This window comes from Ascidiella aspersa, chromosome 2 (genome assembly GCF_963924565.1).
Source record: "Ascidiella aspersa chromosome 2, kaAscAspe10.2, whole genome shotgun sequence".
NCBI classification, from domain to species: domain Eukaryota; kingdom Metazoa; phylum Chordata; class Ascidiacea; order Phlebobranchia; family Ascidiidae; genus Ascidiella; species Ascidiella aspersa.
The window spans coordinates 35,082,421-35,103,479 of NC_139448.1; the positions used below are offsets into that span (position 1 = coordinate 35,082,421).

Consider the following 21,059-nt stretch of genomic DNA (forward strand, 5'->3'; position numbering starts at 1 on the left):
GCAACTGCAAGCGACACTGTGTCGCTTGTCGCGGTGCCGCGCACGATTCTTCATTGACTTTAGTTTTGCTGCGCATTCGCCAGCATAAGTTGAATTTTCGAACAATTTATACGACTTACAACTAAGACATCTCCGATATCTCTCTGTCGATATCTTTTAAAACCCTTTGTAAATAATATTTTACGTTTTTTTTAAGTTAAATTACTACTACTTTGTTAATCTTTGGGCGAGATCAGTAATTATATCTACTTTGATACTGTTTGAGACACAAAAGGAATTTCATACTTTTGGCGTTTGCCCATTTCAAAACTTGCGATTCGTAAGTAGTTTATTATGAAGTGCAATTTAGGCCACAACTTTTCATGTCTGGTGCATTTATAAATTTGTGTGTTTGCAGGCTGCACCTGTGCGAAACTATTCGAAAGTTTTAATAGCATTGAGGCGAAAATAAAGACTATTATTTACTTTTTGCTGCGTTAAATATTTTCTTGACTGAGTATAAATGTATTGAACACCCCTACTATATAAAAGGTGTAGGTTACAACCGGCAACACCTAGGCAACAGTGAGTTTTATTTTCTAGTAAAAAATATTTTCCACGTTTATTTACAAAAGGCAAAATAAAAACATACACCCACAAGAATAATTAAACTACGAATACATCTTTGGCTTTGTAGCCTAAAAATATATTAAAAAAACGCAATTAGTAAACTTAACACTGATGCAGTTCTGTTCAAAGGAGTATAGGCAGTCTACTTTACCGGCAGTTTTAAGAACCTATAAATAAATTTATTACACTGAATAAGATGTAATGGCGGCATTATGTTAGTCCACACATTGCATGAAGTTGTAGTTGCGCTTAGGTCATTCTAAAGGTACTATGACAGAAGTGAAAGTCGGTCGTGTTTGTCTGGAAGTCACCTTGTATGCCATAAATCAATAAAAACTATTTGTTAATCGCTTAAAATAAAAACACAATAGCAAAGTCGAAGCTGTATAGTGTTCTAGAAACAAGGCGTGTTAGTGTTGACGATTCTAAACACACCGAAATGACTGGTTATACCTCAACATTTTGTTTGTACATGGTGTTTAAACTTTAAAGCCGTTTGTGGTTCACAAAACAGGTTCACCGCTGAGTGGGGGAAAATTCCGTCAGCAGTTTTGTCCAAGTCCCATTTAGGCATTCAAAATGCCTCTTCAAATTCGGCAAATTTTCTCATCGTGCCCCAATCAAAGTTCCCCTCCGAATTTCGTTTAACTTTTTAACTTTGGGGGGCACCGGCGAAAATGAAGCCCTGCTCCCTGGGAAGGAGTCATTGTCGTTGGGGTCAGGGGTCGGAATCTTTGGTTGGGGGGTTCGAAGCCGAATCCGTTTGCGCAACGATGACCTGAAAAATTATTATCAAAGGTTTAAAGCTGTGTTTCGCATCTTTTTGGCTTGCGGCAACCTACAAAAGTTATAAATAGTTCGCGACACCCTTGCTCGTATTTTTTCCGTGAGTGGTTAAGTGTAACGTTACAATAAAGGAGATTGTAACAGCACTTTAACTGTGCAACAAGGTTAGAAAAACCGTTTTAATTATTGGCACTTTTATCGTACACAAAAAAATTACATCAAGAAGCTTACCAATAGAGCAAAAATTGAGATTCCAAAGAATTTGAAATATCTCTCGGCACCGTTGAGCGTTAAATGACACCCTATAGAGTCCCGCGGAACCCCGGTTGAGAACCACTGGTTTAAAGCAACAATTACCTATAGGCCTACTGAGGTCGCGGGTATGCATACGTCTATTTCAAACAATGTGTTACATCCATAAGTGAGATCTTTCGAACTTTTTTGTACAAATGTTTGTGTAACAGAAGTTCAGTGCAAAAACCGTAGGATAATTTATACATGTAGAAAGTAGGGAGCATGACACTTCTGTTATCACTGTCAAACGTTAAGGGTGAAAAGTTTTATTGAATTAGTGAGTTCGCAGGTTCACAAGGTTATCCCTGCTCTCAAGCACAAGGATTGCTGCCGAGTTTTGAAGTCCATGACAGAACAGCAGAGTTTTGGCACTTTTTGAAAATTTGTAATTTTTGTTTTTTTGGCACATTGATTGCTAGTACGTGCGTCGTGCGTTCAACCTGGGAATAGTATGGCGTACCGACCCTAAATTACCAAAACATACGTTGGCAATGTTTTACCGACGTCCGAGTTTGCTGTTTTTAAAGCTTTAAAAAGACAGTGAACGTTGCCAGATGCAAGAGGGCCGAACTTTTGAACCAACCTTTATATATTTTTTTAATCTTCAGTTAATTTGCATGGCCTTCACCATCAAGGCAAACCGATAAAGAAACCAAAAAACAGCTTTTGCGTAGAGCCATACGGACTTTAAAATGCGAGTTTATGCACAAAAGCATTTTAGGAGGTATTAGCGCTTATGAATGTAGGTTTGTGGAAACGATATAATAGTATTAGTATATAGGCTTGTCTTTACTTACCCTGGCCGCTTTTCAAACTCGTACGGTATCGGAATTGATTGCATGGCTGATGACGCAACTTGGGTCAAAGGTCGACCGAGCGGTACCTGAGTGCAACAGATAATCAGCAAATCGATGATAAATGTACACCACGTAATTGTCGGCTTCCCTAAAGCAAAACAATATGCGCAAAACTTCCTTGATTTTATAAGTTAATAGGTTACAGTTTTAATACGCACCTTTTAAGTGTTTTTAAGTAAATATAAAAAGCATGCTGATTAATGAATGCCAAAGACTTCATTTAAAGCATTTTAAAAAGTATCTTGATTTTTCTTTTCACTTTTAAATGCAGAAGGCGACATTTTTGTCGCGTGTCGCGAGGTAACAAAACACGTTCTTCACTAACGTTTGAGAACGCGCCATGCTTGACTTAGGTTTATGACGCTTATGACTTCTTAAAACCAATTTAATTGTAAGCTGGCTTACCATATCTCGCTGTGGTTCGAGCACTTTGTCTGCGTTGAACTTGTCTCTTGACATATCAAGGGGGTTTTCGATGATGCTTTCGTGAGTGCACATGAATAGCGGGATGAACGCCATGTAGTCGATGAAAGATATCTAAAACACATTTGTATTGCAAACCTTTTGCGCAGACAAATCGGTATATGGCAGTTGTATAATACTTTGATAAAAACGTGTTTAGCAAAAATCACTTGTGTCGTCTTGCAAATAGTTTAAGTGTGATATTGTTAGAAATAACTTGAGGTACGCGTTTTAAATACTACATTTAAAACTGCCCTTTATAGTCCTAATATATCGTTTTTATACCATCCAGCACAAACATATTACGAGTGCTTAGCTGTTTTATTGTTGGTAATTTGTGCAATTGTTTTGATTTTGTGGTCTGTGCAGCAAAATTATTTGGAACTTCACATGAACTAAACACTGAAAAGATGGCTCTTGGCCAATAAAAGTATGTTAAAGAACCTGATGTAAGATATACGTCCAACACCTTATCATAAGGTAGCCGTTGACACATAAACTGTTTTTCAAACTAAGCCATTATAAAGATAACAAAAAAAAAGTTTCATAATGTTCAAAATATTAATAATCCACCTTAGCACAGTTACAAAAAAATGGGACTCCTGTATAAGATAAAGACACACAGTTTCCTACGGAATTTGTACAGCTAAACTAAAGCGCGGCAAAACTTTATATTCCCACCGACCTCTCTGTAAATGTTCGGTTCAATCTTCTCAAGAACATAATCTTCCTGCATCCTGCTAAGTCCCCCAGCGATCAACTCGATCCTCAGGGATGTTGCCTTGATGTAGTTGGAGCTACGGTCGGAGGTCGTGTTCCAGTAGAACATTGCTCTGTAAAGTCCCACTTTACGTTCCATGTCCGTTAGGTCGTTGATCTCCATCCATTGACGCGTCTGGTCACTACAAGGGAATTATTGTTATTGGGGTTTGAATCTAATTGTTGAGTTTTTCGGACAACTGACTGGCTACAGTCAAGCAAACTAGTAGGTTGAATGAACAGTTTGTTAAGTATTGCGGCGTATTTAGGGTTCAAAGTAGTAGGGACGATTTTTAGCAATCTGTAAAACTTATGGGTTACATACTTTTTTAGTATCGAGATACCTAGTTTGGAATGGTTTTAATTCTCTTTAATCTATGTAACTTATTCTAAATAGTTGTTAATTTGTTGAACTCTGTTTTTTTCCTTATTTTTCTGTAAAACACATTCTATAGATTCTAGTATTAATTTCCAGGATTTTAAACTCCGCCAGAATTGCCTCGAGTCATAGCTATTGGTTCCTTAGGAGCAACAAGCGCCCTATATTTGACATTTTTTGCCATATTCCCGACTGGTTGGAAGTTGTACGTAAAAAAGTTTACTTACTCGAGGACAGCCAGCAATCTTTCGCAAAGGGCAGCCACAACTGCAAACATCTTGAAGGTCACCATCGTGGTTTCGTCGATTCCCAGCACTTTCATTATGTAGTGAACCTGCTTGTCGTTTATTCCCTGAATGTAAGAATTTTTTGTCGAAACAGGAGTAAATTTTGTAGCACGAGAAAGTACATATGTTTTACTCGATCGTAAATTTCTTTACTCGACTGTTGTTATGATGCGGAGTCAGATTAAGTCGTGTACGTGGTGTTTGCTATGCGAAATATCGCTCAGAATTTAACGCGTTTAACAATTTTATAAGTTTTTAATTATTTTTAATGTATGCGGTGTCCTGGGTTTGATTTTGGTTTTTGCTACACTGCTAGAAACAGGTGTGGGCAAACTTTTCAGCAACGCGAGCCACAGTTTGAAATTTATCAGTTTAAACAGCCGCATAAAATGGATTAACGTTTATTATTAAGCCATCAAATGAGAGTGGGCTCCGTAGGCCACAAGATAATTAAAAAAAAAAACATAGTGACAAATGATGAGTATAATAGCTTTTTAAATGGATTGGTTCTTTGGAGCATTAACTCTTCATCACGGGGTAAAACAGTTTAATGCGAGTGTTCTATGAAAAAAATTGTTTATGTTGTTTAGCAACATTGCTCACCTGTAATGCTGCAATCCCGTCCAGTGCAATCCGCGCTTCACTCGCGCTAAGAATGTTGTTTTCATCTTGATCCTCCACCAGGAAGGCCTTCCCGTAACCCTCCAGATCAGTTGGGTTCACCAGACGATAGTGCGTAATGTAGTCGATCATTCCATCTAAAAATGAGATATGATTTGAGGGTTATACTGGAAATTTATTTTTGGTCAAGTAGTAGGGTACATTGATGTTTGTCGCTGTTTTATTTTGTTGGTCTATTAGTATTAAATGTTCTGTTTTGATTTTAGACGATATATTTATCTTAAACATAAGGTCATCCATTTTTGCACGTTTTTGATTGTCTTGGTCCGTGGAATTGATTGTCTTGGTCCGAGAAATTAAAAATCCTCACAGAATAACATAATGTTGCGTGAAAGAGCATTTTCAGCTCTTACCGACATGATCATAAAATACAGGTCTAGGCTTTCCGTGGATTTCTGAGTTTGCCTTTCACAAATAACTCCTAGAATTTATGCCGTAATTCACTGAAGTTCATAGTTGATATGTGACCCTGTCAATTCAGATGTGGAAGTAAAATAATTTCCGAAACGATAAATAAGTTTCTCTCCGGAACGCTATAATATGATTACCCGATGCTAAGCGGTAGTATTGGTACTAATTTGATCAAATTATTAAAGGAATTTCAGCTATGATTTGCAATTAGAATTTTTATTTTGAAACGTAAATGTAATAAAAAATATAGGTTAACAACTTAAAGTAACTAAATGTCTTTGCACAGAAACTAATTTTGGAGTAATATCCTGGAAAAAATACCTTCAAACGTTCCAATTTCATTTATTTTGCTGTTTTGAGCATAGTTGTGACGTCATTCGGTATCGGATAGTTTCGTGATAGTTTTTGTTCAAAATATTGGGAATAAAACAGTTCTGTTGTAACGGGACGGCATAAAACAAGAACAACAATCTTAATGAATCTGAGGTTTGGTTCGAATTGTGCGCAAACATGAAAAGTAGAAGCATAGTTTAAATGTAGTTAAAGCCAGTGGTCAAAGTAAGTCGTGTAAAAAATGATCATTTTTATCAAGCCACCCCGTCAATCCCTTAATTTTCAGTTGCTTATTTGTGCACGACCAAATAGCTTAATATTCTTGTTTTACTTTGTGACGTCATCCCTGAAAAGTTCAATGCGTTCCGGTAAAAAAATTAATCTACTTACACTCTAATTTAAAAAAAAAATTAATTTTAAATATTGCAAAGCATTGGCGCGTCGAAATAACACTTGTTCTACCGGTACGGCGTTCCTGACCGTTCCTGCTTACTCCCACCACTACCAATCTACCATAAATATAAAAGTCACCTCTCTCATCGAGGTCCACTGCCCCTTCGTTTTTAGCAACGGCTATTCTCGGGTCCACGTCGTTAAGTGGACATTCGGCCAAAAGGCACTCAAGTCGGGTCTGGAAAATAACATATGAAACATTATATCAACTGTTGCTACCAGGCATAGTAATATTAATCGTAAGAAACTGTATTTGGACAAATAAGATATAATTGATACAGCGTTAGAAAAATGCGCAAGCATAATATACTGCACTCATTAACCGTACTTGTCAATTAACATTTGAATCTAGTCGGCTGTAGAGATCAAAGTTCGTTTTCGGGTGTTTTAATCCCTTGAGGAGCTGGTTCTTTGTTAATCACTCTGTAAGATGTTTTTTCTGGCGACTGTTTATTGCCTATGTTGATTCTTATGTTTGGTTTGCATTTGAAAAAAAAATGGAGTCATTCGCTCAATTGGTTTTTCTGTTGTCTTGTAATCTAAAGTTGCTTAATCATTTCGGTAAAAAGCAGTTTATAACTAGTGAGGTGAGATTCACAACCCCATGATTACTAGGCAACATTCTGTTTCAATTTAAGAAACAATTAATAGCATTTAGAAAAGCCTAACTGCGATGATATTTGAGTTCACAAGCTCATGATTACAAGTCAATAGAATTTCATTGTAAGCAAAGGTTAAAACTGTTTAGTAAGCCCAACTACTGCGGTGAGATTCGAACTCAAATCACTTGGATTACTAGACAGACTTATCACTCTCTCTCCGAATAAAACATAAGTCTTTTTCGTTTGTCGACAATTTTTGCCTATAACAGTTCAAAAAACTTACATATTTTTTTTCGTATATCGTTTTGCTACTTCGTTAGCATTTGCATAACTTATCACTCTTTCTCTTAATAAAACATAGAAAACGCTAAAACTTTCTTTGCACAATTACCTGCATGTCATGTCCGCCTTTCAAGAAAAGCACCTGGACCCTTCGGGGGCCGGTTAGTGGGGTGGTGGGTCGCTTTCCTGGGGCTCCAGGCTTGGCTTTGAGGCGCTGCAAAAAAAAAAACAGTGAAGGAAATGAAACAACCTATTGTACGAATATAACCAGTCACAACTCTTAAATTATCTTTTTTTAATGTAGGCTATTGAGTTAACCTTGTTTAATATAAACTTGATTTCTTAAATTATTTTTTTCTCCAACTTTGAATTTTAAGCTGTTGAGATTAAAATTAACAAATCACGTTTGCTGTTTTATTACGTTAATAATTATATATTGTTTTACCAGCAATATGTATTGTGTCATTGGAACGCTGCGACAATGTCATAAGTTTTGCATTGGCTTTGTAAACTTTACCGTATTATCACAATCTAAACCAAATATTATCTTTAGACGATTAATTGTGTGTTAATTAAGAATGGATCTTATTTCTACTCGAGGTTTCACACTTAAATGAAGCATAACTACAACCTTTATTCTTGTGACGTTAATAATATCTATTGTGTAATAGGAACACCGGAATAATGCTGCCATGCAAATCACATAGTTATACAGCAACCACCTCCACGTTCTTCTGATTTCTTACCTTCTTAACAACCTTGATGACGTTGCCCTCCTCATCCACAAACTCCTCAATGTACTCTTCCTCGTAGCTCTTCTCCATCATGGTCTTGTCCTTCTTCTTCTTTTTCTTCTTCTCCTTGTGCTTGTCGAAGTCAAAGACTTCCTTGCTGATCTTCCCGTCCTTGATCCTTCTCCCATCTTTGGTGAGACGAATCACTTCGCCGTCCTGGTCGTCTGGAAGAGGATAAATCGCGGTAAAAGTTACTTCACAAAAAAGGGCCAGGAAAAATAGTAGGCCTATTAGTTATATTGACACTGATCAATGCTAATGTCTTATTTTTTTCGCTTGGGTCACCGCACCTTCGATGCTGTATTTACGCTTAAGTTTGTTTTTGTCGCCGCCAAAAACGGTTGAGAAAAACTGCTTTAATCTAAAAAGAAAGGTTGGAAAAGAAACCACCAGATTTAGGATACCGTAAAAATAGCCTACATTAAGGAAGCTTTAAAACATGTTGTAAAATACGCTCCATTATCTGGCCGGTGGTTCTCAAAGTAGGGTTTGGCAAAATTAAAGTGTGGCATGGAGATTTACGGCATTAAGGTAAGGTGCATTCAATGTTTGAACATGCCGTGTAGGAGGATTGGTTATTTTTCTAAGTCAGTTATTCTCAAAATGCTGGTTGGCAGTGTTTAAGTGTGGCATTGAGTTTGGACCATTAAAATGAAAATAAACTTGTTCACAATCAATGCGTTGTCATTGTGTTACACATTACATTTCTTTGCGCTGCATTTTTAAGAAACCAATTCGTAGAATTCTTAAAAGAATGCATTACCCACCAAACTATACAACATGTAAAAGAATATGCTTTTGTAGTGAAAGAGCAAAACATATTATTATGATATTCAGTGGTTCTGCTAGTGTATATTATTTTAAAATAAAAATTGTACCTGGTTTCAAAAGTTTGAGAACTCGACCTTCTAGTATAATTCGGTAACTTCAGTTAGATATTGATTCTAATAGAGGTGGTGGTCGATATGTATACCAGACTAATCAAATATTAAAAAAATAACTGACCGACTCGTTTATAGGTTATAACTCGTGTACTCACAAATCTGTCTCGAGATCATCTTGTCGAGGTCAGCGCTTCCAACCGACTCGTACTCGGACTCAGCGTCCAGCTCGTCGTCGTCGTAAACTCGAGCCTTCTTGTCCTTCTTACCGCGAACTTTGACCTTTCGACGCTGCACCGTGCCTGAGGTCAAAGGTCGTTTAAAGTCGGGGAAAAACCGGGCGAAACAAAACTTGTGTAGGGTTTGATACTTTTTCTTGTGATGAACTAGTAACACGCGAGGGTAAAAAATCATTGAAACTGTCCTAAAATATCATCACGCTGCAATTAATTTGAATAATTAATACAAAAAAAATATTTGTTTCTATTAAGGTGCAAGTGCGCCTCAATGGAAAATCTATTTATTTTTGTCAAGGATTGTTTCAGGTTTAGGAAACCTGTAAATCAGTGGTTCTCAACCGCCGGTCCGCGGACCGGTGCTGGTCCGCGTAAACTTAACTGCCGGCCCGCCAAACATATTACAATTTTATATCGTAGTTGCAAAATGCAAGATGTTAAAAGCTTGTCCATCAAATCTAAATCTTCGCCAGTTCCGTAATTTTTAGCATTGTGGCGTAACATAGAGGTGATGGTCTACTTCGGACTTAATTGTACGTCACAATGCTGCAAGTGTTGTGCCCAACTGTTTAAAAGTAGGCTACAACTTGTATGCGAAAATACCAGTTGTATGTGAAAATATGACCACGTAGCCTATAACACGTATGATATCAAAAAAAACAGCAGCAAACTGTCTAAATTGATGGTCCACCGGTCCGCAAAATTTGTTTTGAAATTTTGCCGGTCCGTAAGCTAAAAAGGTTGAGAACCACTGGTATATAGTCAAGTCAAAACAAAACTCTCGATGACTTTAGGACAGGGATGTCCAACATTTTATTATAGTGGGCCGCATTGACACTTGAAATAATTTAATGGGCCGCAGAACGTATTAAGTTTCAAGATTAAGTCTTGCTCTTTAGAGTTATAACGGGCCTTTAGAGTTACATGTATATTTTTTTACTTATATTATACTATTAGTGCTCCCCTAAAAGCTGACTGGTACAATTTAATTAGGCCAATATTGAACGTTTAAAATACTACTTGGGAGTGAAAATGACTAGCGGGCCGCACAAAAATTTCAGGCTGGCCGCAATGTGGCCCGCGGGCCGCAGGTTGGACATCCCTGCTTTAGGATATCTTTTCAGGGGCAAGACATACATGCGTGAGGCCAAATTGAAGGGAAAACCCATTAAAAAAGAGATAAGAAGCCACATGTATTGTATAAAAAAAACTTGTGTAGGGTTTGCTTTTGCTTTGATTCCTACTTTTGCCTGATGAAGCAAGGTTGTGCGAAAGCTCGTCAATATAAAAATAAAATTTGCTAACAGTGACGCTTGTTTTCAGGTTTATCACATTATCTTGAATTTTTAGTTGTGATTTGTGACAAATTTGCTGAAGGTGGGCAACTAAATGTATGCCACGTCCCTGTTTTCTAATCCTATTGCGCACTAAGTCAATATAACTCTGCCTTGCTTTAGCAATTTGATATGCAGGAGCTTCGGTAAGTTAAGAAGAGCGATCGCTTACCATCCTCTTCAAAGACGTCTTCGTAAATCGATTGTGCGTCGCTCTCATCCGACGAAGCAGCGTCACCTGATCAAAGTGAAATAATACTTTACCACGACTGTGCCAACCATTGTAATGAATACGTTTAGAAACTTAAGAAACGTTTTATCGTATAATAGCAAGAAAAAAACTTTTAAAAACTTCCAAAATGCAAAATGCTTTTAAATTACTTGCGTTGAAATAGGTGTTTCCATTAAGCATTTTAAGAAACTTAAGTTTTTTTTACATCGCTATAACAAGATTTCAAACATTCCAAGACGCACCATTGATCTTTTAAAAATATTTAATTTTTTCGAAAACCAGTTGACAAAAAAGGTACAAAAAACAAGACTAGGGTACAAAAAACTTTCTTGGTGTGCGTTTTAAACTCAATACTAAGTTACTCGCGTTTTTTTAACTTTGATTTTGACAAGTTCTACGCCGCTAAGTTTTTATGCATTCCTGCCATATTTTTTCTTACATTCAAATAAAATTTCGTTTTCCGTTTAATCAATCTGCAACCATAAATTAAGAACTGCTTTACAAACTGAGTTAACTTTTTTCTTACCTTTACCCTTCTTCTTTCCCTTGTCCTTCTTCTTCTTCTTCTTAAAGGGATCCGATGGATCAAACTCGCCGTCGGACTCGGAGGAGTAAGGTTCCGACCCCGAATCCCTTCCTCCTCTTCTTCCACGATCCCGTTGCTTCCCACGTCCCTTCTTCTTGGTCCAAGGATCATTTCTAAAAGGAACAGTTGTTAAAAAAACTGTTATGTTTAGTGCAATGGCAGTGTAGATGGGTAAAGTGTGATGTGTTGTGTTTGCCTGCTGTCATTATTGTTTAGTAAAGCATACTGTCGTTGAAGTGTGTTACAAAAGGCGTTTTGTTTTTGACATTAACTAGCAAAAATATTGAGTAGCCTGTTAAATGGAAAGGTTTTCATTGTGGATCCGGAACTGTCAAATATTTAACCCTGGTAAAAAAAAAACAATAATCATCTAGTTCTCACTGCAGAAATATAGGTCGCCTTTCTATCGCTGCTTTAATCTGTTTGTAATTTTAATACACTTTATTCTATTGTTCCCAATCGTTGATATTAACTTAGTAGTCAGTAGTAAGCCAACATTTCATTTTAGTTCGCACCATAACAACGGCAGAAGGAATTACAATCTATGGGGAAGCTGACTTTACCCTTTCGTTGAAAATATATTGTTTAGAGCTTAATAATTTTTTATTACATTTGTGAAATTAAGAACAAAATAACAAATGTTAAATTTTGACAACGTTAAACACGCTGAAGCGTTTGTAAAAACTTAGGCAACTGAACTTTGGACTCGAATATTTGTTGTACAGTATTATAACTCACGGATCATCGTATCCAATGTCCCGGTCGTCCGTCTTTCTGTTCTTGTCCATGAATTTCCGTCGTTCGCCTTTTCCGTATTTCACCGCCGTCTTGCCGTCTCCCCAGCTGTCATCCGACGAAGAAGAAACGTAATCCTTGCCCTCCCTTTGGCGCCGTCTAGCGGTAAAACAAACCAAGAAAAAAAGGGCATTCATGGTTAGCATTATAAATTTAATGCTAACTAAATTTGTAACAGAATACAATTATGCAAGTAGAAGCTATCGAACCAATTTTGTATACACACAGCGTAACCTTAAAAGGGTCGAACGTTATGATATGAATTCCAGTTTAGTGAAATATCAGCAAATCATTGCGCAGTGTTTAGGCCAATTTACACGTTTTTAACCTTCTATTTTATTTGTGATTTTTGTACAATAGTAAAAAAGGCAGTTAGGGCTTTTAGAAATTATTTGTGCAAAGCGTTTTTGTAAGTTTTTTCTGTTTAAATTTGAAAGTAGCTTTCCGCAACAAGTTATTTTTGAACAAGTTAGCAAGTGCTGAGCTGTTACTCGTAAGTAATATGTAAAACGTTTTGAGATCTAAAAACTTCACGTTAAGTCAGTGAGTGGTCTTCAACCTTTTTAACAAGCGACCCGAATTTGAATAAAATGAAATCAGAATTAACTTTGCGGCCAATTTTGTGTCAGAATAAAGTAACACTAGCAAATATGCGTAAAATATACATAATTCCAGAAAACTGTGGCTACACATGTGCACCAAAATGATAGCTTTTGGGAAGTTTTAGTTTAGCCTGACGTCATCGTAAAGAAAACAAAATACATAAATCGTACTAAAACAGCAGGAATATGATGAGTTATGGTGACCACATAAAAATTTTAGGCGACCCACAGATTGGCGACCACTGCGTTAAGTCACAATTCTCTACAAAACAAAAAAAGAAAAATGCAACCTCTCTTTTTTGCGCTCCTTCTTCTCGACGTATCTCTCGTACTCTTCCCTCTGCTCTTGCCTTTTTTCCTGTCTCGCGATTTTGTCTCTCCTTCTCTTCTCGTATACTTGCCGCTCCTTCTTCGACATCTTGGCCACTCTTCCGCTCGAAGCCTCCGAGCTGAGATCGCTGGAGTCGGAGCTGGGAGGACGCGGAGGAGGACGCCTCTTCTTCTTCTTGTCACGTCCTCCTCTCCTGGAACCGTAACTGTCGCTGCTGTCCGAATCGCTGTAGTATCTGAAAAATGTTAGAGAAATCTTGGTTAAAAAAATCAAAATTTGGTAGGTGTACTAAGTGTTTTTAAAAGTTAGTTTTGCTTGCTTTGTAAATTCAACTCGTGTTTTTAAGAAGCTTGGTTTAAAACTAGACTTAAACTTTCTTGGTTTGTAAATTAATCAGAAATTTCTTTCGAATAAAATAATCTGCCTGAATCCGAATGGTGAAATGTCAACATTGAAACGGTTTAGGGTCGGAAAAATTAACTAATTATGCTGTCGAAGTAAGCGGTAAGGTCCAAAAGTAGAAATGTAAATCTCAATTTATCGGTTACCCTTAACTGTAGGCCCGTTTTTTTAAGAGGTTCGTTTGATAAGTCCTCGATAATTTACTACAATGTAAACGGATGTTTTTTCATCGCAAGTTGCAAATGCAGTAGTTACCTGTCCTTTCTACGTCGGTGTCTGTCTCTTCTCTTGGAAGGTTTCTCATCTCCAGCCGAACTTTCCTCTGTACTTGTCGAGTAGCGCCTTCGTCGACGATCTGGATGGAATTTGGCGATAAACAAACGGCATAGGGTATTAAGACTCTTTAAGTGTCACAAATTGTATGTTATCCTTACCAGCTATGCACGACCATGCGCCCACCAATAATGTACACCATGGTTCTTTGTTGAAATTCTAACTCTAATAAACTGGGTTCACTGTTGAAAGTTTTAACAATGGCGCTTTTTAACTGAAAGTCATTTGCAATATGTGAGTCTTCTTTTAACCGAGATTAATTCAGTCAATTGTTCAAAAGTGTATGATGAAGCCTCACACAGTAATTCAATACCAAGAAAATCGTAAATACAAGTGTCCCGAACTAGGCCACAAACGTTGTATTAACATTATCTAGATCGGGTTTTAGTTCGAGTATATTACATGTCAAGAGTTTTGCTGTTTTTCTGCAAAGCGGTTCTCTGTGTGCCCTAGCATAGACACACCAACAATTCTACCGACCTTTCTTTCCCTTGTCTTTCCCCCTTCCTCGTCTACGGTGTCGATCATCGTAAGAATCCGAATCAGAGTCGTCAGAGTCTAAAATGATCAAAATGAAGAAAAAATCTCACGTTAAACAAAAAAATACCAAATATTAACCTTTATGAAAAAATGCTAGTTTTTTTTATGAAAAAATGCTAGTTTTTCCGTAAACTTAAGAGTGCTAACAATTAGCATATAAGGAAACGATGAACTATAGCTGACATATTATGCTTGTTAAATGGAAAACTGACCCATTGTAGATCTAAAGTATATAACGCGTAAGTATTTTGATTGTTGTAAATCCAGTGATGTCTCTAATACACGAACTGTTGCTACTAGGCATGGTAATAAAAATCAAAGACAGCTCGACTGCTAATTGTAATTGTTAACCAACGTTTCGGCAACCTATTCAAATCGCCTTGTCGAAAACGTTGGTTAACAATTACAATGACGAAAGGAGCTGCTTTTGGTTATTATATCATTAACAAATTACTCACACTTTCTGCGATGTCTCCTTCTCCTTGGCCTTGAATCATCGGTAGATGTTGTGTAGTCAGACGAACTGCTGTCATCGCTGTGACGACGCCTGTGCCGTCTTCCCTTACGCCTGTGTCGGCCGTGCCTAATAAAAAAAACTCTAAATTGTAAAAAACAGAATTAATCCCAGAAACGGGGAGCTGTTTGCTTTTTCGCAGAACTTTAGTTAATGCAAAGCAGCCTATCATAGTTTGTCGACCGTGCCTATAAAAACATTGTAAATGCCACTAAAAACGTAAATTTTTTTGTTTTTTAGCTTAACTTCATTTAAAGCCTATGTGATAATATTTTAGGAGCTGGCCCTGACTGAGAAACTTATCCCGCATTTTACTGGTTAAGTGAAAAATTTGTCAAAAGTAAACAAAAAACAGGCGTACACATTTTATAATCTCAGTGTCTTAATTATACAACTCTGGCCGACAAATAGGCCCTTGTTTAAATGATATTAATTTTGGTTTGGGAAAAAGAAAGGGCAAATAGTAAAAGTAAAAAATATAATAGTCCTATCCAAACTTTGAATTTGCTTAGCTCACTTTAATGGCTACTACAATTTTTTTTGGCCCCTTTAGCTTTCTCTTCTATGCACAGTATTAATCAAACAATCTTAGCTTGTAACCAAACCTAACAAGGGACATTTTTTGGGGGAAAATCTACTTTTTCTTTTTTTACCACACAAGTCTACGGATTGTTTTTTTTTTGTTAACCGCGATATATTAGTTATATTCACCTTCCACTGGAATCGTCTGAATCGGAGTCCGAGTCCCTGTGTCTTCTCCTCCTCCTGTGACGTCTATGTCTCCGGCTGTCATCCGATCCCGATTCGGAATAATCGGAGCTGTGACGTCGATGCTTCTTCTTGTGACGTCGGCGCTTGCTTCGACTCCGCTACGTCATCAAAGAAGGCAAAACGTTAAAGCGAGTAATGATACGATTTCAGTTAAAAATGTATGGAAGGTTGGGAAAATGTTCAATAATTGTGCGATTTCCACACAAATGTTTATGCAGAAAAGTGATATCGGCTGGGTTGGTGGTGATTGTTTAATTCTGGAATAAACCGTTTTAATTTTATAGTTAAACCGAGTCATCATAGAGATTGGGCAAAAGTTAGGAGTTAAAAAGGTACCTCAGTTAGAGGTTCTTTAGTATAGTTTGAAACAAAAAATAGACGTTGTTAAATTTTGTAGTTTTTGAAGTAAAATTTACACTTTGTGTGTATTTGTGTGTAGTTAAACCCAAGGCTGGTTAGTACATGTCCATGGCTTGTTTATCGCCGCTATGAAACAAACTTGGCATTTGAGTAACCATTTTATGTGGGAATTGAACAGATGACAAAATACATTGGTGTGACATTTTGATTAATAGTTCCACCAAAATATATTTTTAACACTGTATTAAGTTCTCCTTTCGAGAAGGTAGTTAAGTACGTAAATACTTACGCTTGATCCGTAGTCTGAAGATTCTGCTGAGTCATAACTTCGCGAGCGATGACGTCCACGGCGACGATGACGTCGATTTCGAGGTCGACTGTCGTCAGAGTCTTGAGAATCAGACGAATAACTCCTGTTTATAAACGAAAGGGTCGTCATACAAATGTATGTTTACATGGACACGGTCGCATTAATAACGTTCAACCTTGGATAACAATTTTGGTTCGTTGTTTTGGTTAGTTTGTAATACTTGATTAGTGGTAACTTGAAATGCTAGGAAAATTGTAGCGTGACTAAATCAGGTGGTGGAATGAATTATACACAAACGTTTTGGAGCAAAATGGTCAGAGGCTGTAGTAAGACGTAGTAAGATATGGGCTTTGATAGAATGAAACCTGACAAACTCGTTCTATAAAACACAACACTTATGAATGACAGGTCTCAGGTTTTCCCGAATCTTTAGATGTATTGCCAAATAATACCAACGCCTTTTGCTAAATTGGTTAGAGGCAACTTTATTACACGAAATTCTAATTACTTTTACGTTGTAACAGAAATTACGTCTGAGTTGTGGAAAAGGATGTTGCTGATCACGGTTTTCGTGACAGGAAATATTTGGCTCGTAGCAGTCGAATAATTGAGATGTTGGGGAAAATAGAAACAAACAAAAAAAAATCCCAGCTTACTGGGCGAATAATTGGAAAAACGTCAATTTAGCATCGAAAAGATCACTAAGATTTGGTAATTAAAACTTAAGTCATTGTATTTAAAACTTTTATTCCTTAAGCTACGCTCAACCGAAGTTTAGCGGCCTATAAAAGCAACGAGGGGAAAATTAGAGCAAAGGTACTCCGCACACATTAGTAAAACACCTAGTAAATTAGATCAACCGAAATTCGCTTGTTGTGGCCATTTAAAACCAAAACTGTTTCTCAAATACCATTTACTTGAACGTAGTAAACAGCTTGAGAATAAGACGAATAGCTCCTGAACATAATTTAATTAAAAAATACAGTTTTAAAAAAAATGCAATTAAGTAATTGCCCGTAAAGCTTTAGTAGCTGAAACGCTGTTTTAAATCAAGCAAGGTACTCAGCAAACATTCCTTAAACATGTAGTACATTAACGATCAACCAAATCTGTTGAAACCACTCAGCTAATAAAATAAAAATTTTGAAGCTCAGCAGTTAAACATAAAACTTTAATCTAAACACCCTGACCTCCTCCGATGCCTCCTGTGCTTCTTTCTTCTTCCTCTCCTGGACCCGTCATCCGCTCCACTGTCCGATTCGCTCTCATCGCTGTAGGATCCGCTCCGGCGTCGATGACGTCTGTGTCCTGAGGAAGATTATTAAAGGGAAAACTTTATCCGGTGTATTTAACTTTCTTCCAAAGTAACCACTGGTTTAAAAATTTTAATTCGTAAAACGGAACCTGCTGCATAAGGCGGTACACGTCTTACACTGCTTTCTAAAGCGGTTAAGTTACTTTGTATTAAGTTAGCACACTTTAACGACCAAGCACTGCACCTAAAGCCTGCGACTTCTCCGAATTTGGTTTACCACAACCATCAGCAACAAAAGCAAAACACCACAAGGAAATAAATTTGGATTCTCTAAAGTCACAGACCTTAGCTGCTGTGATGGCCGCAGTAAAACCAAACAGACAGCAGAAAAAAATCGGCAAATATTTAGAGGGAGAAGGCACAGGCTTCGGACGCAGTGATCACGTGACAACATTGCATCAATGTTGCCCACGACTTGGTTAGAACACCAACTTGGTCACAAGACCCAACTCTGCAGTCAGGCACAAAACTTGGTCGCAAGAAAACAGCAACATTCTTCTGAATTGTTGCCCGATCACTCCTGACTCACTCCTCCTGCTTTTGTGATCCCCGTCGCTGTCGCTGTAATCCTCATCGGAAGAGGAGTGCCGTCTCCTGTGACGACGCTTATCCTTCTTCCTGCGTCTTCGTCGTCTCCTCCGACTGTCCTCCGACCCGCTGAAGTCGGACTCTTGCGAGTAATCGTCCGAGTAGTCATCATCGTCGCCATGACGACCACGACGATGCCTGGATCCTCGCCTCCTGCTCCTGTGCTTCTTCTTCCTCCCGGAGCCGCTTCCATCTGATCCGGAGACGCTGTCTTCATCGCTGTAGGAGGAGCCGCGACGTCCTTTGCGTCTTCCCTTTTTATCTCTTCTTCTTCGTCTCCTGCGACCTCCACCACTCCCCTCATCCGAAAAGTCGTCGCTTCCCTCATCGGACCGATCGCCGCGCTCTCTCCGGCGCCTCCTGCGGCGTCGCGACCTTCGCGAGTCGTCGGATCGATAACTTCCGTCATCACTGACGTCACTTCCATCTCTGTGACGTCGATGGCGGTCCTTCCTCCTCCTGTGACGTCGATCACCCCTGCTGTCGTCACTGCGGCTGTCGTCATCATCGGAGTACTTGCCCCTGTGCTTTCCTTTCCTCCTGTGCCTCCGACGACCACCATCATCTCCCGAACTCCGATCTTCTTCATCAGAGTAATCACCCTTGCGTCCCTTCCGGTGTTTCCCCTTTTTATCCCTCCTCCGACCCTCAACGGCTCCGTCGTCGCTAAACTCCGAGTCCTCATCACTCCCGTGACGTCTTCCTTTGCGATCTTTCTTCCTGCGTCCCTTTCGCTCGCCACCCTCGGTGAAGGATCCCTCACTATCGTCATCACCTCCTCCGTGTTTTCCCTTGCGTCCCTTCTTCTTGCTCTTGCGGTGATGAGGATCGCCGCTCTCATCCCCGCTTCCGAGGGAATCGCTCCCGGAGCCTTTTCTCCCCTTTCTTCCTTTCTTCTTTTTCTTTTTTCCGTCGTCTGTAAAGGAGTCCTCGCTCCCGTCGTCTCCACCACGACCGCGTCCTCCTTTCTTCTTCTTCCCCTTCTTTCCTTCACGTCTATCATCGTCGCTCCCATCGGACTCACTCCCACCACCGCCTCCCTTCTTTCCTTTGCGTCCTTTCTTCCCTTTCCGATTACTCCCGCTTTCATAATCGCTCTCGTCATCGTCAAGTCCTCCTTTACCCTTCTTCTTCTTTTTTTTCCCACCACCACCGCCTCCGCTGTCTTTCGAGTCAAAACTCCCATCCCTGGACCCCTTCCGACGCCCCTTACCCCCCTTTTTACCCTTCTTTGCACCCCCACCTTCGGAATATTCGCTTCCACTGTCCCCCCCACCTCCTCCTTTTTTTCCCTTTTTCTTTTTTCCCGCCCCCGGTTCGCTTCCGTAGTCCGAACCATCAGAGTCGTCTCCTCCCTTTTTCTTGCCCTTTTTCTTCCTCCCGGAAGCGGACACAGCACTGCCTTCATCCTCAGAGTCATCATCTCCTCCTTTGCGTCCTTTGCGCCCTCTCCCTCCCTTTGTTCCTCCGAGAAGGAACTCGGAGTCCCTACTCTCCTTACTATCGGCGCTTCCCCCTCCTCTTCGTCTCCTCCTGCGCTCCCGCTCCTCGTTGTCACTGAAGGCGAGTCCGGAGTCCGCTCTGCTTTCCTCATCATCCGAGACTCGTTCACCACGCTCCTTCTTACGACGACGTCTTGCTTTCTGGGATTTTGAGAAGAAGAAGCATTATTGGAAGAGGAAGTATTTACGTTTAAAGCATTGTTTTTCGTATTATCCAAGCATTAATTCTATGTGTGTAAAAAGCTGTGATCTAGTCCTTTTAACCACCTAGCCTTCTGGAGTTTAAAGAGAAGGCGATGTTATCGTTAGGTCGAGGATTGTTTCCTTTTATAAGCTTCACAATTATCATGGGTGAATAAAAACTGTGATTTCGCTCTTTAGAATTTTTAATTTTGACAAACGGTAGAGGTAGTTGATACACAAACCCTAGTAATCAGGAGGAACTTTAAAGAGCCTAAAACCGGTTAATTAATTGTTTGATTTAAGATGTATTTTAAGAAAGACATTTTTCTTACAAATGATACTTTTGTTAATTCCCCGGCCAAACACAGTATAATAGTATTAAATATGAATTCCTGGCAGAAACAGTCGATCTAGTAATATATAAGAATATTTAAAACACCAGACAAATTCATTTTTAACTATTTGCTTATAATCTGAAATGATGCCTTCAATAAATTACTCTACCACGGATTTTCCAAGTAATTTGGCTAACAGTTTAATAATTATTAGCAGCAAACGACTTTGTTAAGAACAAACTATTACACTTAGGTAGCAAAAATGCATTTATTGCATATAAGTATGGCTTCTAAGGTTTATGCGACATAGCACAAGTGTTACGTCAACACTACGATCTGTGTTTTATTTGAACGTCTAAACAATACTACCTACTGCATGGTCTGGAATCAATTACACCATTTAACTTTCAACAGTTGCGTAAAACCCAAGTATTACAACCTCGACGTTCTCTGTGTCTTGCATGCTGATCGGTTCGCCAAATTCATCCAAGAGAAGATTTCCTTCTTCATCCACCGCAACATCATCTACTCCCACGGACTGCGCATCCCAAGTGTCCAACATGTCCGCGTCCTCTTCCTAATGATAGAGTGAAAACAACACGGTTCCAAATAAAAATAGGCGAGTGGAATGTAAGTTTAAACCCGAGAGTTAAGTATGATCTGGCGCTTCAGTAAGGATTACAATATGGCTTCACAGATAAGAAATAAGGATTTAAAGAAGAATTGACTAATGGAGTTTTCAGTTTAAAGTTTAAACTCTCGAGGTAAGCATAATCTGGCATTTGATGAAATAATGCTAAGCATTAAGTATAAACAGATAAGAAATAGGGCTATAAAGAAGAATTGACTAGTGGAATTTTAAGTTTAAACTCTCGAGTTAAGCATAATCTGTCGTTTGGTTCAGTAAGGCTACAGATGAA

General features: G+C 38.7%; 1 protein-coding gene across 1 annotated transcript in view; it reads right to left on the reverse strand.

Annotated features, from left to right (window-relative positions):
• Positions 1–599: 599 nt before the first annotated feature.
• The window catches only part of LOC146165498 (uncharacterized), a 28,384-nt gene continuing 7,924 nt past the window's right edge, over positions 600–21,059 (reverse strand). Inside the window, exons 6-27 of the mRNA XM_083381601.1 lie at positions 20,579–20,716; positions 18,061–19,762; positions 17,407–17,524; positions 16,196–16,319; positions 15,487–15,644; positions 14,720–14,844; positions 14,202–14,279; positions 13,644–13,743; positions 12,946–13,221; positions 11,997–12,152; positions 11,199–11,371; positions 10,613–10,678; positions 9,029–9,172; positions 7,942–8,153; positions 7,305–7,409; positions 6,390–6,489; positions 5,037–5,191; positions 4,374–4,498; positions 3,694–3,910; positions 2,952–3,083; positions 2,487–2,572; positions 600–1,387 (exon numbers count right to left, since the gene is read on the reverse strand). Of these exons, the coding sequence (XP_083237727.1) occupies positions 1,216–1,387; positions 2,487–2,572; positions 2,952–3,083; positions 3,694–3,910; positions 4,374–4,498; positions 5,037–5,191; positions 6,390–6,489; positions 7,305–7,409; positions 7,942–8,153; positions 9,029–9,172; positions 10,613–10,678; positions 11,199–11,371; positions 11,997–12,152; positions 12,946–13,221; positions 13,644–13,743; positions 14,202–14,279; positions 14,720–14,844; positions 15,487–15,644; positions 16,196–16,319; positions 17,407–17,524; positions 18,061–19,762; positions 20,579–20,716 (4,662 nt within the window). The 3' untranslated portion in view covers positions 600–1,215. The remainder of the gene's footprint in view (positions 1,388–2,486; positions 2,573–2,951; positions 3,084–3,693; positions 3,911–4,373; positions 4,499–5,036; positions 5,192–6,389; positions 6,490–7,304; positions 7,410–7,941; positions 8,154–9,028; positions 9,173–10,612; positions 10,679–11,198; positions 11,372–11,996; positions 12,153–12,945; positions 13,222–13,643; positions 13,744–14,201; positions 14,280–14,719; positions 14,845–15,486; positions 15,645–16,195; positions 16,320–17,406; positions 17,525–18,060; positions 19,763–20,578; positions 20,717–21,059) is intronic.